At 31.8% G+C, this 17,524-nt stretch overlaps 3 protein-coding genes across 6 annotated transcripts in view; 2 read left to right on the forward strand and 1 right to left on the reverse strand.

Annotated features, from left to right (window-relative positions):
* The window catches only part of LOC127724368 (fibrinogen-like protein A), a 432,225-nt gene that overhangs the window by 207,512 nt on the left and 207,189 nt on the right, over positions 1 to 17,524 (forward strand). The window lies entirely within an intron of this gene.
* The window catches only part of LOC127724364 (feline leukemia virus subgroup C receptor-related protein 2-like), a 227,425-nt gene that overhangs the window by 33,725 nt on the left and 176,176 nt on the right, over positions 1 to 17,524 (reverse strand). The gene's annotated exons all lie outside the window — the stretch shown is intronic.
* Positions 2,532 to 17,524, forward strand: part of LOC127724370 (fibrinogen-like protein A) — a 162,584-nt gene continuing 147,591 nt past the window's right edge. The window contains exons 1-2 of the mRNA XM_052231325.1: positions 2,532 to 2,662; positions 4,944 to 5,040. Of these exons, the coding sequence (XP_052087285.1) occupies positions 2,558 to 2,662; positions 4,944 to 5,040 (202 nt within the window). The 5' untranslated portion in view covers positions 2,532 to 2,557. The remainder of the gene's footprint in view (positions 2,663 to 4,943; positions 5,041 to 17,524) is intronic.

The raw sequence follows: 17,524 nt of genomic DNA on the forward strand, positions 1-17,524 counted from the left end.
ATTTTGGAGAAGTAAAACATGTTCTTTTTCTCTCTGGTACTAATATCAAGGAACAAATATCGATATTCTTTCCCTGAGGGGTAAACCCGGGTAGCTATAGGATTCCACTCCCGTTCCTTTTACCGATAAATACACCATGCGTATACATATAAAGATAAGAAGATGTGGTATGATTGTCAATGAGACATTTCTACCAGAGATCGACCAAATGACATAGAAGTTAACAACTACATGTTTGCTAGCTGAAATTCACCACGAAAAGTGATGTTTACTGAATATGACATTTTTTGGGGAGTCTATAAGGCCAAGGTGTTCATTCAAGTGTGTCTTTACACCTGTTTTCGATAAAAATAGACATAATTCTGTTTGAATGTGTTATTTGAAAGAAGGACATTTCTAAGTAATCTATAATAACTTTGTTTTATATGTTGACTGTATTTTCAATCGTGAATAAAGTTAATGGACAGGCAGCGAATGAGGTCAAATTTCAGATAATGCAAGAAATTTTTCAAATATTAAAAGTAAGAAAAAAATATCTTTCGAGTCATTCCAAAACCATATAATGTAATTCACATGATTAATAGTGATATACTTCTTCAATAATAACATTTCTGCAATTTTACCATTTGAAATACTCAGAATTTGTAAGCAAAGGACAATGGGAAAGCAAGAACTCGAAGAAAAAGAAGTTGTTGAGTTTCCCTTGGCACTGATTTTATAATCCAATTTTGAAAGATAACCTATGTCTAGGTTATATGAAAAGTCGGCAATAGTCAATAAGGTACTAGTATTCGATTAGTGATTGCTTTACGCGCGAGAAATTTAAAAGGAATGATTAGATATTTGGACGAAATGGACTTCTGACAAGATAAGTTGGGGTTCTTCCCCCATCACTATAATGACCCGTTTAGCAATGCCAGACCAAATTAAATGTCTCCAAGCCTAAACAAACAAAAGTATCTTAGTACATATAATTGTCGATATGAGTAATCTGCAAATATACACATGTACTTAGTCATTATATCTATAAGAATTAAACTATGTGTATTTGAAGCCCTAAAACAAATTTAAGTACAGCCCACATATACCTTAGCAATGGCACATTACACATCAATTATTTAAAAAACTTTAAATATTTGATGTTCTACGATTGTATCTTGCTCTAAAGCACTTATTTGTAGAAAAAATAATTCAAATCATTCGTGTAATGATCGTCTACCCTTTTTTTTTGGGCCGGGTTGGACGAAATTCAAAACTGTTTTATATATACGGATGGTGATGTCTGGCGGCTGGACGGCAGGGCGGCTTGGCGGACGGCCATTGAATAGTAATAGTTGGTAACTTATTTATGTAATCCACTCCAGACCTACTGTTTACAACCAAGATCCCTGAAACTTTACAGAAAGATTGCACATATATTGTATTTGTGCACCTGCTATTATTTAATTGTTTGAATTATGTGTTAGAATTTTCATGACTTGGGAACCTTATCATTTTTCATCCAAATTTACAACCTTCGTGTAATTGCAACTACATCATAAACATGCTACATTGATCATGTTGATCAGTCACATATATTACAATCGTCCATTTGAGACTTTGATTCATTTATGTTATTATTGTAATATTTATCAATATTTTCAACACCTCCGTTTAATTTTTGGTAGAGTTAAATGAATCTTGTAGTAAAATCAAATGAGTCTGCAACACAAACCCAGTACAATAAGAGTAACTGTGTTAGATAAATTCTTATTCAGTTTTGAGGTAACTGACTGGAATATATGTACCAGCAACTTTTGTGTATATTTGACAATCATCTCCCTTAATCTACAGAAATCCATAAATTTTCTGATCTTTAAGGTGCTCAACCAAATAAATTCTTTTCTAGCTATTTTTCACTCTAAAGTTCAAACGGCAATCACACATATTGCAATAGTTAGTGTTCTACCATAAGTATATATCAGCTGTGGATTGTATATTGTAAATGAAACGACTGCTTGTAGCACGGTAAATAAAGAGAACAGTGATCCACCTTGTGGTGTTACTTTAATATGACTGCTCTAATTGGTTTGATACAGTAAGATTAAAAATTTGTGAGATGAAAAAATAATATTCGAAATTTGTAAATGATGAATTAAATTTTATTTCGTAACTTGTACTTTATCATTAATTATGATGATTGCGATATTGTGCAAACACAAAAACATCAGTTAACCATAAGACCTATAACTTAACATTATAATGGAAATCTCGTTGAGGTTAATAAATGAATTCTTATACTTTTATATGTTCCGTTTATAATTATCATTCCTGTTACCATAAAGTATTTGAACATTACATACTATGGTTATGATAGTACATTACTTATAACACCAAAACAGTTCTAGCAGGAAGCAAGAGTAAATGGAACAATTCCTTTTTTCTTGCCTTTCTCTGAATCAGATGCTTAAAACAATTTCAGAGACAATAATATATACAACAAATGTTAAAAAAGAAACCAATTAAAATATTCTTTCCAGATACATTAGCTACTCAAAAGTATAAAGACTGCAGCTATATGAAAGGAAAAAACAAACCAAGTGGAGAATATATCATATACCCGGAAAGTTTAAATGGAATCCAGACATACTGTGATATGACTACTGACGGCGGAGGATGGACCGTATGTTTAATTGCTATTTCGTCGAATATTTTTTTGTACAATTAACTTAGATATGAAGTGTCCTATTTGAGGGTGTCAAGTTGCTGTATTATGTTAAAAAACAAATTATGAAAGCCTGATATTTGACTGAACAGATCATAATTTTCTGCCAAGGAGCATGTCTCACCAATATAGAAATTTTTCAAAAAAAACTAAAATTTAATTAGATTTTTTTATTTATAAATTAGGTCATTGGTTTTCTCAAATGATTTAATCATATTTTTCGAAGGGCCTTTTAAAGCGGACTATACGTTATCGGTTTTTATCATTTTTGAAGGCCGTACGGTTGCCTATAATTGCTAAAATCTACTTCAGTTGAACTCTGGTGGAAAGTTGGCAATCATACCACGTCTACTTATTTTTATATTGACTATTTTTAGATCAGATAGATCAGATCTGATATCGTGTTAAAGTTATTATGACTGTGCTAGAATGAACTGGTTATGTATAAGTATTATCTTGCAACATTTATATATGGTACGTTCATATTTTACCTGTATGCAACCATCTGGAATTAAACATAATTTTTTTAGACATTTTTTTATCCTATTGAGCTAAAAGCCATACATACACAATTTATTACACACTGAGGCTGCATATATTTTACACTGTATTATCTTAAAGTCATGAGGATGACCATCCTACTATTATTTGTAATTATCGTAAGTTCATATGTGTTTAGCCATGATTGATGATTCATACCAACAACAATTGCATGGTAATTTTAAGATGTGTGATTGTGAATGAATGTTTTTGTAGATGTTGATTTTATGTCTGCTTTATCATGTTTATCTTTAATTTATTGATAAATCCAAACATGCATTTAGAAGTCAAAATATAATGCTTGCAAAGCAAATCTATTGTACATTCAAATGAAATTCGCTTAACAGTTGCCACGATAATAATATTAACAGTTGCCATGATAATAATATATTCAGCTGGTATGATAATAATTTCAACAGTTGCCATGATAATAATATTAACAGTTGGTATGATAATAATATTAACAGTTGCCATGATAATAATATTAACAGTTGCCATGATAATAATATTAACAGTTGCCATGATAATAATATTAACAGTTAGGATTGATTTTGATCTTCCTTTCGATATATCAGAATAATCTGTCAATTAACGGTTCTAAACAGTTTTACCTTGATCAGTTCTACCATGAAACTTTCATGATCAGTTCTTGGGTTGATAAAAACAACAACTATATATATTTCGGGCGTCCGAAGCACTATCAAGAACGCTTAAACCTAAACTTTCAAAAGCCAAGGATGTGTCAAGACGTTGTAACAATAGCATCTATATGATCAAAATGTCCAAATCTGTTCTAAAGTAGAACTACCAGAATCTGTTCCGCATGAGCACCTGCAAGCATTCCCGGTTTGCTGGTCCTTTAGTTTTCTATGTTGTGTGTTGTGTACAGTTGTTTGTCTTTTTGTCTTTTTCTTTTCTTTTTTTTTTGCCATTGCGTTGTCAGTTAATTTTAAGACTTACCAGTATGAGCTTGAATGTCCCTTTAGTATCTTTCGCATTTATTCAATCATATAACCGTTCTAAATATTATTGATAAACTCATAATAAATACCAAGATTCAAATTTTGTACGTCAGATGCGCGTTTCGTCTTCAAAAGACTCATTAGTGACGCTCGAATAAAAAAAATTAAAAAGAAATTAGAGCAGTTCTCTGATCGTGATTTAGTACAGGGACGTGTTCTGGATTTGTTTAGGGTAGAAATGTAAGAATCATTTCTAATGTATTACTGTCAGAATCAGTTCAAGTGTAGAACTGTCCAAAACTGTTCTTATTCAAAACTGTTAGAATCTGTTCTAAATTACAACTGTCCAAAATTGTGCTTTGTTCAAACTCTCCACAAACTGTTCGTTCTAGGGTACAACGCTTCAGTCAGAAACTGTTTTATGGTGTCAGGAGAGTTGTCCCGACAGATTTTGAAATATTCGTAGAGGGGCTTTAATTGATTCAAACTGTAAGTGATACAAATGGATAATTAATAACATTAAATGTACAAATTTTAATGCACCAAATGCGCATTTTGACTAACAATTTTTCTTTGATTGGTCGAGGTCAAAATTTTGAACTTAATACAAACGACCAAAAGCTGATATAATCCAATTGGATCAAACAAGGAACCAAAGCAATAGATGATTCTTGTTTTATGTAGTTCATATTCTAAACATCTGAATTATATATAAAACATTTAATATATGTGTGTAGGTAATTCAAAGAAGAATTGATGGGACTACAAACTTTGATAGAACCTGGAATGAATATAAGGAAGGGTTCGGTGATGTGGAAAAAGAATACTGGCTTGGTAAGTAATCGTTTAAGTACTTATATTACAAACACATTTACCATTTATATTTAGGCGACATGAGCATATTACCTGTCAGACCATGTGATGTCTTTATATAAAAATGAATGTCTATAATGGCGTTCATTATCACTGAACTAGTATATATATTTGTTAAGGGGCCAGCTGAAGGACGCCTCCGGGTGCGGGAATTTCTCGCTGCATTGAAGACCTGTTGGTGACCTTCTGCTGTTGTCTGTTCTATGGTCGGGTTGTTGTCTCTTTGACACATTCCCCATTTCCATTCTTAATTTTACTAATATATAAACAACAGTTGAATTCTGAAAAGATGATACTCCAGTTTAAATTAAACCAGGAAGAATATTTTCTGTCATACTCATTTCCCTAGTATGTCAATCTTTCGAAATTCTTCACTCTAATAGATGCTTCAATACATTAATGTTTTAGAATTTCTTGTTGACAAAAAGTAAAATTACAAAAATACCATAACTCCATGGAAAATGCCAAACGGAAAGTCCTATATCAAATGGCAAAATCAAAAGCTCCAACACATCAAATAAATGAAAAACAACTGAATTGGTACAGGCATTGTTTTAAGTAGAAAACAACAATTTAAAAGAGAAGGGGAATTTTATTTTTTTACAACACATTTTCACCAAATTCAAATGTTAACAAACAAGGCCTATGAATATCCAATTGTTTATTTCTAAATCTATTTGAAAAGCGCCAAGAAGTATTGTGTTATGCTGAATTGTTCATGCACATTTCTATAGTTTTACTCGTATCATTTAATCTAAACATATTCATATAAATATTGTTTTAAGTGGTGAAATTATTGCACTCATGAATTTAAGTACATCTGCGCGCATTGCCATACTATCATTCTGTTTGCAAGCAGCTTTTTATACATTTTTGCGCATCAATTTTACAGGTAAAAACTTAAATTTGGTACAGGTATTTTTAGAATTAAATATATATAAAATGTATAATTTAAAATTAGAAGGTGTTACAAATTAATAATCTTTTTTTTTATAAATTCTCTTTATCATGTTTATATTTTCATGTGTAAGTTGTAAAATGAATGCTTGTATATATAATGAAAAAAATGCGCTCATACGTGCAAAACTGAACACCCGAATGATGCGAACAAATGTAATGCGACCAGGCGATTGATCAGCTGAATTCAGTAGCTTGTTGAGAAGTTTGTTATCGTCAATTTTTGCGAGAAGATGGTTTTCAAGTTGTTTCATGACCACCGGTCCAAGTTCCAATGATCTTGCAGCAATCGTTTTGTGCTTTTATAAAGTTAAAATGATAATACGTTTATTACTCACTTTCCCTTATTGCATGATTATTCCTGGATCTACTGCTTATAGATTTAAAAATATAAACATGTGTTTCGTCAGGTTTTTTTATCAGTTGTTCTATTATTATTATCAAATAAAGGCAACAGTAGTATACCGCTGTTCAAAAGAGAAAACAAATCCGAATTACAAACTAAAACCTAGGCAAACGCATCAACTATAAGAGGAAAACAACGAAACAACAGAAATACTGACGTACAACAAAAACAAACGCCAATACACATATGGTTTACGATACACACTTTAGAATTTCGCTTTTAGATGTTCTTTTCTTTGTTTCAAAATAGAAAATGAAATTAACTTCTCAGATGAATTTGTAGTGCCTTTTTTTTAGATGTTTTTGGTGGCGTTGGTGTTACTCAGTCTTAGTTTTCCGATTTGTAATTTATTGACTGTTATTTGTCTTTTCGTTGATGTAAGTTTTTTGCCAGGGCGTTGACGGTTTTCCTTCAACTTATGAATTTTAATATCCCTTTGGTATCATCTGCCTCTCTTTTAAGAATATTTGAAGCTAGTTTGTATTTCTTATGTTTCTATCGTACACCAAAGTTTTTTGTTGGTGATATGTTGTATGTCGTAAGATTATGTAATGTCCAGGAAAATGTCAACAACGACGAATTGCAGAATCTAGAAAATTGGAAAAATGTTAAGACTAAACAGATTGTACCGTGTCACAGGTTCAGATATTTTGTTTATGTTTGACCAACGGGTAGAAGTATGAACACAGCAAATCATCTATTAACTGCTATGGATAGAAAGTTGAAACTTAACTCACATGTTAAATTATATGTATATATATATTTTGATAAATAAAAAGTCCTTGGTACAGAAAATATAGTTTAAAAATAAAAAAACACAAAATATCACAGAAACAATGTTCGATTTATAATGTGATATTTTGTGTTTTTTATTTTTAAACTATGTATAATATATATATATATATTTAAAAGATCAATGATATCGACATTTTCATACGAATCGTTGTATGGTTCTCATAGGGATACAAATTATAGCCCTCAAACTCTCTTACACTAAATGAGAAAGTATCACAAAAACTTTATAAACGATATAGGTGTCAATTGTAAAGTTTTTATGATATTCTCCTAAACAAAGAATAGACAATACGATTTTGTTTTATCTAAGAATACGATTGATTAATTGTTGGTTGCTTAACGTCCAGTGCCCGGGAATACGCGAAGTCTTTTGAACTACTTAGTATTGGGAGTGGGAACTTTAATCTCATGCAACCATATTACCGGATTGCATGCAATCGTTTACCAAATGGAGTCAGCATTGTAAAAGTCTGCGAAAAAAACCCATGAAATTGTGTAATGGTCCGGGTACACAGTTATCGTCCTTTGATTTTCGTTGTCCACGAATATAGTCCCTAGTGTGGACAGTGTGTTACTTGTCGATTTTTTTTATACCCCTTCCAAATTTATTTCTCCATGTTTTATGACTCAAATAGTAAGTAGAGGGGTGAAATGACACTGTAAAAAAATTTGGGTCATGAATTTTAAAGTAAAGTAGTGATTTGGTCCAGCTGAAAAAGGTTAAAAATTAGCACTTCGGAAGCTGTCAAAAGATTTGAAGACTCCCTTAACATGAAATTGTCCATATTTTGAGTTAGAGCCGATGAAGTTTTCTATAATTTTGATATAATTTGTCCCAAAAGTAGTACAACACACTGTAAAAATATTATTGAGAAAGCGCAGGTGGGATTTTTTTAATTTTCATTTATTCTCTAAAAGAAATGCACTACGAAATAACTGTGTACTCGGACCTAATGGCAAAATACACATATTGACAGATGGTATGGCCGTATGAGTAAATGGCTGAACATGTAAATCAATTACGGCAATACATGCTTAATTTTATTCTAATTTATTACTATTATTGTTCCTATACATCTATTATTCTGAATTAAATATAATGCATCGGTAGCAAAAAAAAATATATTAACATTCAAGATAGACTACATATTGACTACATATTGCATCTTGAGTCACTTTGCTAATCATCATAACCTCGACGTTTTTTAATAACGCACAAAATTACAACTACAACAATGATAACAACTAAGACCACAATAAGTGCCACTGCCCATCCCGGTAAAGACATTAAAATGCTGGTCTTTTGATAAGAAATTCTTGATTTCATTACCAACGCCACCGTCAGTCTGAACATCAGTATTGATGTTATGTTTGCATGATTGGCCAGTGTTGCTCAAACTATTTATGTGGCCAGTCATTGTCGTTATACCTTTTGTAGTGCTGACGTTAAGTTCTAAACCGTTATGTACAGTCTCCAAGTCTTCTTCATTGAATTGAATGCCGAACTGACCAGAACCTGAATAAAATGTATTGTTATATCGTGACCACATTACTAAGCGATATACAAATTTACCTCTGCTAAGGGTCAATAAGTTAAAAGATCATATTCTGAAGCTTCATTCCTGTGATAGAACCCTTTCGTAACGTAACAATTTCTAGAAAGAACCACGGAAATGTATCCTGTATTTGTGAGATGAGGTCTGACTCTTTATTCGATTTCAAATCTTGGGTCATAGCTTGCCGGAAATGGTCGCATGGTTCTAGTTTGCAGTTTTCAAAAAGTTTGAATAAAGCGTCTTGTGCAGTTTGTAATGTAGATGTGCATTCGTCCCCGTATGTTGTAGAATCGTTCCCGTACGTTAAGGTTTCAGATGTTATAAGGGATGCATATCCTTCCATGTATATATCCAACAGAAAAAGGTAAACGTCTTTGATTCTTTTCCCATCACAATAACCGGTGACATCATTAATCTGGTCAAAGAGAGGTTTTTGCATAAATGTTAATTTGTAATTGTTTAGAATGTATCCGATTTGTCTGACGTAACCAAATTTAGAATAACAGGTTTTAACTCGGTTCGTTTCGACTTGATTTGTAGGATGTTCCAGAAAAAGAAGAAAATCATTATAACGATTCGATATTTCCCGTTTATCATTGGCCACTTGGTTCTTCAATACGGATAAATCTATCTCGTTAGACAATTCGTTTACTCTTATTCCAAGATTTTTGATATTTTTATTTAACTTTTTCAATCTGTAATTTATTGTTTTCAATCCATTTTCGACATCACATGTGTTTTCTTGCTTACCAAAGAAAAGCTGAACAATATCTCCTAAAATTGGTATACTTTCGACTAGAACAAAAGCAACATCGCCAGCATTTTCTAGCTCGTTGTTTGCATAGGCTGATTTTAAATTTGAAGTTGTTGTTGCAAGTTGTTCAACCACAATTTCTGCAACAAAAGCAGGGTTGCGTCTCTGTAATTCATGTCCTGTATTTGGGTCAAATTCGCTCGCAACAGTGATATGTAAACAGTAGGCATAATATATTGCGATATAAATCAGAATCATCTGCAAGTAAAGACATAACAAACTAGTAAGTATTTTTTTTATAATCATACTGGAAGATTTTTATGTATTGAAGTAAATAATCTGACAAAAATGTATAAAAAAAACCTGGTCTTCAAATGCATTACAATTTGACACTGAAATAATCCCATGATTCCAACAAAGCTGGAGTTAGTTCTATATTTAAACTATTTTTTCGTTGTAAATTTATATAAAAAAACTTATATTTTCCACACCAATGCACTTCAATTAGTCACACTCAAGTGTAGAACACAATTGTTTGACGACAATGTGGAATGTAAATCAAAGACATCTGGTTTCATAAGTGAATCTTTGCGTACACCTTACATCCGTAATGTAATGTTGGGTTTTTTGTAACTTCATTTTTGTCCCATAAAACCATTCATATCCATAAATCCAGGGTTCATCTACCATTGTCTTCAAAACATATTTGTACCATGTCAGGAATATGACAGTTGTTTTTCACTGGTTCTGTTTGATTTTGTCATTTGTATGGGCTTCTAATTTAATTTACTTTGAAGTTAGGTATTTTTGTTATACATCTTCATTTGGGTTAAATCACAGATTTTATCCATAATAGTCTAAGACTGAAATGTTTGTTTATTTTTAGACTCCTATTTCCCTTGCAAATCGTGCACATCATACTTTTATTCATAAACTCAACTGGTTGAATTATAATTTGTTTTGTTATTTATCAAACAATTTAGCCTGTCATTAATAAACATTGATTGCTAAACTTCCAGTGGCAAACAGTTCATGCATATTCAGGACAAAAATAGGTTAACAATTATTACAACTGGTAAATCTAATGCGTCCGAAGCGCTTTTTTAGATTACCTTCATCATAAACGCTCAAAACCAAGTATTTGAAAGCCAAGAATGGATAAGAACCTAAACAGTAGTAGAGCTATATAACCAAAAAGGACATTACAAAATAACAAAACACATCGCAGTTCAACTTTGCCTGAGAGAATTGTAATATTAGCTCATGACAATGCCAACATTTATAAATGGACAAGTTTTAAGGGTTTGTTATAAATCATGTCAGTTCTGAAGTACTGACTGATATAAGCTGATGATACTCTCGGGGACTCTATATATATACACGGTAGGTATAGTGTCCGGCTAGGATCGTGGTTTTTCGATTGATTTGATCGGGCTTTTTGGAGTGTGACCACTTTTTTTCGAGTGAATATTATCAGAAATGTAAACAAACAGACTTACTTTCTGACAAAACGTGATATAGAAGATTGAGTTTAATATACAAGGATAAACAAGGTGTGTTAGTATTTGAGATGAAAAGATATCATCAATCCGACATTATTTTTTGTTAAAAAAGTTGAATTTAGCCTTACAATGCATTTATTCCAAAAAACAGAATAAAGCCATTTTTATACACATATCAATGCAAATGTCGAAGGAAATGCATACATGGAATCCATATATCCTTAGTTATACAAACATTTTACAAAAATTTTTGTTGTTGCATTGAAAACGACATTTTGAGACTAAATTCATTTCTATGTATTCGGGTTTTTTCGAGAGCAGTCCGGGCTTTTTCGAGTGCGTCCGTGTTTTATCGAGTGATTATACAAAATGTCTTTAGCTTAGAATGTTATGTGTCAGTGTATTTACGTTTGATACCAATAAAAAAGGGTTCCAATTGTGTACTTTTTAAGACACGAAACCAATGCATTCATCAGTTTGATAAAGGTGTACTAACACTTACACTTTATAAAAAAAAGTATCAGTCATTTGTATACATTTTTGTTTTCCACATCTTATAAATAACATGTACAGTATATATTCATGATGTCAACAATATAATGTAAGTATAGACAATTTGGATTGAGACGTATGCACAAATGGTGAATTAAACCAATGAATTATTCATTTCATTGTTAACTATATATGAAATTTAATTAAGATTTTATTGTCAATGGGAATAAAAACTTGTCGGATTAAGTGTGTGAATGGTGTTTCTTTGTTATTAATGAAGTTTTTTTTGTGGTGGCAGGGGGCAGACCTTTTGCAGTAGAATATTTTTTATTACATATAAAAAAAGAAGTTGTGGTATGATTGCCAATGAGACATCTCTCAACAAGAGACCAAAATGACGCAAACATTAACAACTATAGGTCACCTTATGGCCTTTAACAATGAGTAAAACCCATACCGCATCGCTAGCTATAAAAGGCCCCGAAATGACCAACGTAAACCAATTCAAACGATAAAACTAACGGCCTAATGTATGTACAAAAAGTAAACGAAAAACAAACGTGTAACACATCAACAAACGACAACCACTGAATTACAAGCTACTGACTTGGGACACACACATTCATACAGAAGGCGGAGGGGTTAAACATGTAAGCGGGATCCCAACACTTCCATAACCTGGGACAGTGGTGTAACAGTACAACATAAGAATGAACTATAAAAATCAGTTGAAAAAGGCTTAACTCATCAGATGGATACAATTAGAATACGTCTAACAAAAACAATACATTTTTCTGATTCTTCTCTGCTGTCAAGTAGGTTTCTGACTCCGTTTTTTAATAAACAGCTGGGCCATGGGTGCATGATATGCCCGTCGCGTTTTCACAGAATGAGGTTCATTCTCTTATGGTTGTGGCTTACTACATATTTCTTGCATGAATAACCATTTCTCATATCACACTGCACGGAGTGTGATACGAAAAAGTGATACGAAAATCTGCGTTAATTTGATTTGCTTATCCTGCATGATAAGACGATATTACGACATTTCCATTGGCTATTCGTTATGTCATTGATGATCATCAAAGGTTACGACAATGTACATTTCGTGTGCAAAATACTAGACCAACGATTTGCGGAATTTTTAGTTTGACACAATGAGAGTGTTGACAATAAGACATGTGCAACGCAAACATTTTTTTATTAAAATCTTTTCCTCTGAAACTTATGGACCAAGTACATTATAGATAGACATAACTGTAAACAGCAAGAATGTTCAGTAAAGTAAGATCTAGAAACAAGTCACGATCACCAAAACCGAGAATTTTGTCATGAATTCTATTCTTGTCTTTCATGTTGAAGAGTGTCCTTTTTTTGATATACACAGCAGCACATAGACCAAGTTGAGCGACGCAGGCTCTTTAGAGCCTCTAGTTTTTTTTTAATAAAATCCCATAACTCGGAAACAATCTAAAATTTATAAAATTCGAAAGGGAGGATACCTCAATAGATATTAACAATTCGCCGAAGTTTCATATAAATTGGTTACAGCGTTTTTGAGTTATTATCCGACATGCTGACGATGGACGGCAACGGTATACCATAAAACGTATAGTATAAAAACTCCGAGATTCACCACGAAAAATATTATTAACTGTGACAACAAAAATAACATAAAATAAAGTTGAAAAGATTATGAGTCGCCTGCACTATGTTCTAAAGACCTGTTTTTTTATATAAAAGTTCCAATAATTTCTAATTTAAAACTGGAATGTTGTGGTAGAACGTTTTCCTAACAGAAAATTTGCATTAAATTGAAAAAGGTTAATTTTGATCAAAGAAGTAATATGTTTTGGTAATATTGTGAGAATATATGATATTTTCATTCATTAAATTACATTTATAAACTAGAAAAGTCATTTTTTAAAGTCAAGAATACCCTTTTTCTTATTAAAATTTTCGTTAAAAATCCCGGACCATTTGTTTAAAAACCCGGACTGTTTCACAGTTCCTCTCGAAAAAGCCCAGACAATAACAAACACTGAATTTAATGGTTAAATACAAGGAAATTGTGCTTCTTTATTACTCAAAACATGTAAAGTATTCAAAATAAGATGGGTAGTCAATTAAAAACTTATAATTACGAATTAGCAGTTAATTGACCTGATCGCATGTTTTATCACTCGAAAAAGCCCGATCTACACTCGAAAAAAATGGACAGATTCACTCGAAAAACCACGATCCTAGCCGGACACTTTACCTACCGTGATATAGCTAATTGAGAACGCAAGATATACTTCATTTCTCGCTTAAGTGGCACTCGAGACAAGACATTTGGAAATATTCAGATATTTTTTTTTTAATTTCTTTAGTGTATCGATAGAATAAATCCGTAAACAGTTTAAAAATATGGGGTAACAGCTTCCGGTAACTTCCCGAACAAAAGTTTTTTAATCCATTTTGTCCCTTTAAAACCTTTCTACCTGCTCAATATTTCATTATTTGTTGATGATATACTATCTGAAGCATAACCAAAGGGTTGAAAATCAAAATTATTAAATTCTTTCAAATAAATTATCAGAGATAAAAGGCTCGGTCATAGGTTGTTCAAATATCTATGTATGCCTAATAAATCAAGTAAAATGCTTTGTGATTACTTACATTGCTTAAATACATTGGGATAACGAGACACGGAAACAAATATATGTGTTCATAGATATGCCAATATATCAGTAGTTTATCACAATAACGAAAGTAAAGTGCAAGTATGTATTCTTGAACTGTTTAGACTGTCAGTTCATTTAAAATCAAATGAGTTAATCTAACAAACTTATCATTTCCAAATGCCCTTGGATACAGAGATTATCATCGCTGATAGAAACGATAGACATTCGAGCTTTTCGTTAATTTTGAATAAGATCTCATCATGGAATTTGAAATTTTCATTGAGAGTTTTGTTAAAAATCTATTAACTTCGTTCATTTTGACATGTTTGAAGTTCTATTTTTTTATTAGGCACAAAGAGGAATGAGATATAGATTAATGCCAAGGAATCGTTTACTAAGGCGGTTCTACCTCAGGAATAGATTACTTTAGCTGTATTTGGCAAAACTTACAGGAATGTTTGGTCCTGAATGCTCTTTAACTTCGTACTTTATTTGTTTTTTAACATTTTTTTATTCGAGCGTCACTGATGAGTCTTTTGTAGACGGAACTCGCGTCTGGTGTAAATAAACAATTTCAATCCTGGTATCTTTGATGAGTTTTTTTTTACAACCAATGGGTCGATTCCACTGCTGGTGGAGTTTTAATTCCCCGGAGGGTATCACCAACCTAGTAGTCAGCACTTTCGCGTTGACTTGAGTTATCATTGATATGTTCATAATTATAAATTAACTGTTATCAAAACTTTCTTTGAAATACTAAGCCTTTTCTACCTCAGCAATAGATTACATTAGCTGTATTTGGCAAAACTTTTAGGAAGTTTTGGTCCCCAATGATCTTCAACTTCGTACTTTATTTGGTTTTTTTTTACATGTTGTGATTCGAGCGTCACTGATGAGTCGACGAAACGCGCGTCTGGCGTTAAAAAAAGTTCAATCTTGGTATCTATGATGAGTTTATTTAACGTATTAAACAATGTCCAGAAAAAGGAACTATTGTGGTTTAATGCTGTTCTTTATACCTGTTTATACCATCATATCAATCAGCGAGACATTCAATATGTGTTTTATCTTAGTTTCATCGGTTAATTTGAATTTGCTCGAATAAATTCTATCGCACCCTTATTCGCTGCCTTCGTATCTGTAAATTCGCCGACGGTTAAATTCTTGTCGTTCTCAGTCAGAATACTTCTTATAGGTCAATATATTTTTGTACCGACCTCACACAAAGCTATAACTATATAATATACAAAATATAAACTACTAAAAACAAAACTTGTCGTCCCCTAAAAAAAAGTACGCTAGACCTTCGTTTATTATACATGTTGTGCTATATACTCAGCGGGGCACAAAGTAAAAAACAAGTAGAACGCAAAGTAAAAAACAAAGATGAAGAATATTGAAAATTTAAATCATCAATGCAATAAACAAAATCGGGTTATGGTCATCTGGGAGATTCTCAAACCATAATGTTTAATAGGATAGTATTGTTTTATTTTTTTTGAGTAGTTGATTTAAAGAAGAGGATCTTACAAAAAAATCTCATTTTCATTTTGATTCTTTGTATGGTGAAACTCCCTTTAAGAAAATGTTCACTTAGTACGCATTATAAACTCATCATTGATACCAGGATAATAAAACATGTTGTACGCTAAACCTGCAGTGACGCTCGGATCAAACAACTTAAGAAGACCAAAAGTTCTAGAGCATTGTTGATAACAATTATGAAAGGTTTTGCCAACTACAGTTAAAGCGATATATTCACTATCTGTCCGTTTTGTGTATACGAGACTTACCAGTGCGAATAGAATCAAAGGAACTAAAAATTAGAAAAAAGAACTAAAAAACGCTTTGCAGGAGTACTGATATCTACATTTCTCAAAAACAAAAAAGATATGTTAAACATTGCTGATGACATTAATTCAATATGTAGATTAAAGTATTCAAAACGACAAACGGACGATAATTTCGTTGATCTAAGATGTATCAGTGATACACACTCCAATCTGGTCTGAAAGAAAATTCGATAGCAAAGCTGAAGTGTACTTCAAATCTGAAATTTCTAAAAGATGTTCCAAATCTGACTATGGAATTTTAAAAGGTATACTGACAGTAGATTTACAGACAATGGCTGCATAAATGCTGTATTAAATTGATACAAAAGATTAAACTAATCATACGAAACGTCGACCAATTGGTTTCATGAATTTGCTCACAAGACGTTTGTTGAGTCTACACCCAGTAAACACAAAAACATCTTTAAAATGTTATTAAAATGTTGTGTCTAATGTCATGAAAATATCACAAAAAAACGTGAGAAAAACATAAAATGTATGGTTGAATATATATCGCTAAAACGTTTTCTAATATATTTTCTGAAATATTTGCATAATATAATTAAAATGTTGTCAAGAAATATCATGATAATGTGAAAACCAATGGCGTATAAAACATTTTGATAATCTTTAAAAAACTATTTTCTAGAAATATTTTCTGAACGTTTGAAAAACATCATGAACATCAAATAATGTTATAAACATGTTTTTGGGATGTTTCCTTTCAAGTGAGACTGTGCCTAAAAAATGTTTTCAAAATGTTTTAAGAAGATGTTTTTGGTTGATATCTAGATCATATCAATATAAAAACTTCTGTACTTTTGATTGAGTTTCCTGCTTTTTTAAATAACAAATCATTATTTTAATTTATACACAGTGATTTATTCTATATACAAACAAGAATAAATCAGTTATTTTGCTAAGCATATGAAAATTCACAATTCAAAGTATCTAAAAACAAGAAGTATCTACAAATTTCGACACATCCCAAATGGCAGACACAACTCATCATGGTCAAGCCACTTACCAAATATGAAGTCATTCTGTTCAGCAGCATTACCAATAAAAGTAATGAAAAATTTGAGAACATTCAACATTTTGAAATACAATGTATAAGCAAACAGGAAACAGGTGCCAGATACAAAAATTTTCACACATCACAGTTCATCACTATCAAGTAGCTCAACAATTATGAACTCATCTTGATCAGCAGTTTTGGGAAAAACAGTAATAAAAATATTTGTTGGACAAAATCCGACAAATATAGGTGGACAGACGACAGACAGTGCATGAAAGCCCACATTCCTACCACAATGGTATAATGTTTAGTTTTTCACTTTCAACTTTTATTACCTATCTTATACACATCATGCATATGTCAACCTGAACATGCATGACATATTTGCCATTAGACATTATGCAAACATTATACACATTTTTCAGTTGAAGTTACATAGAGTAAAACTTGTGTCCCAAATTCAGTTT

Source organism: Mytilus californianus, unplaced genomic scaffold (genome assembly GCF_021869535.1).
Source record: "Mytilus californianus isolate M0D057914Y unplaced genomic scaffold, xbMytCali1.0.p SCAF_14, whole genome shotgun sequence".
Lineage (NCBI taxonomy): Eukaryota > Metazoa > Mollusca > Bivalvia > Mytilida > Mytilidae > Mytilus > Mytilus californianus.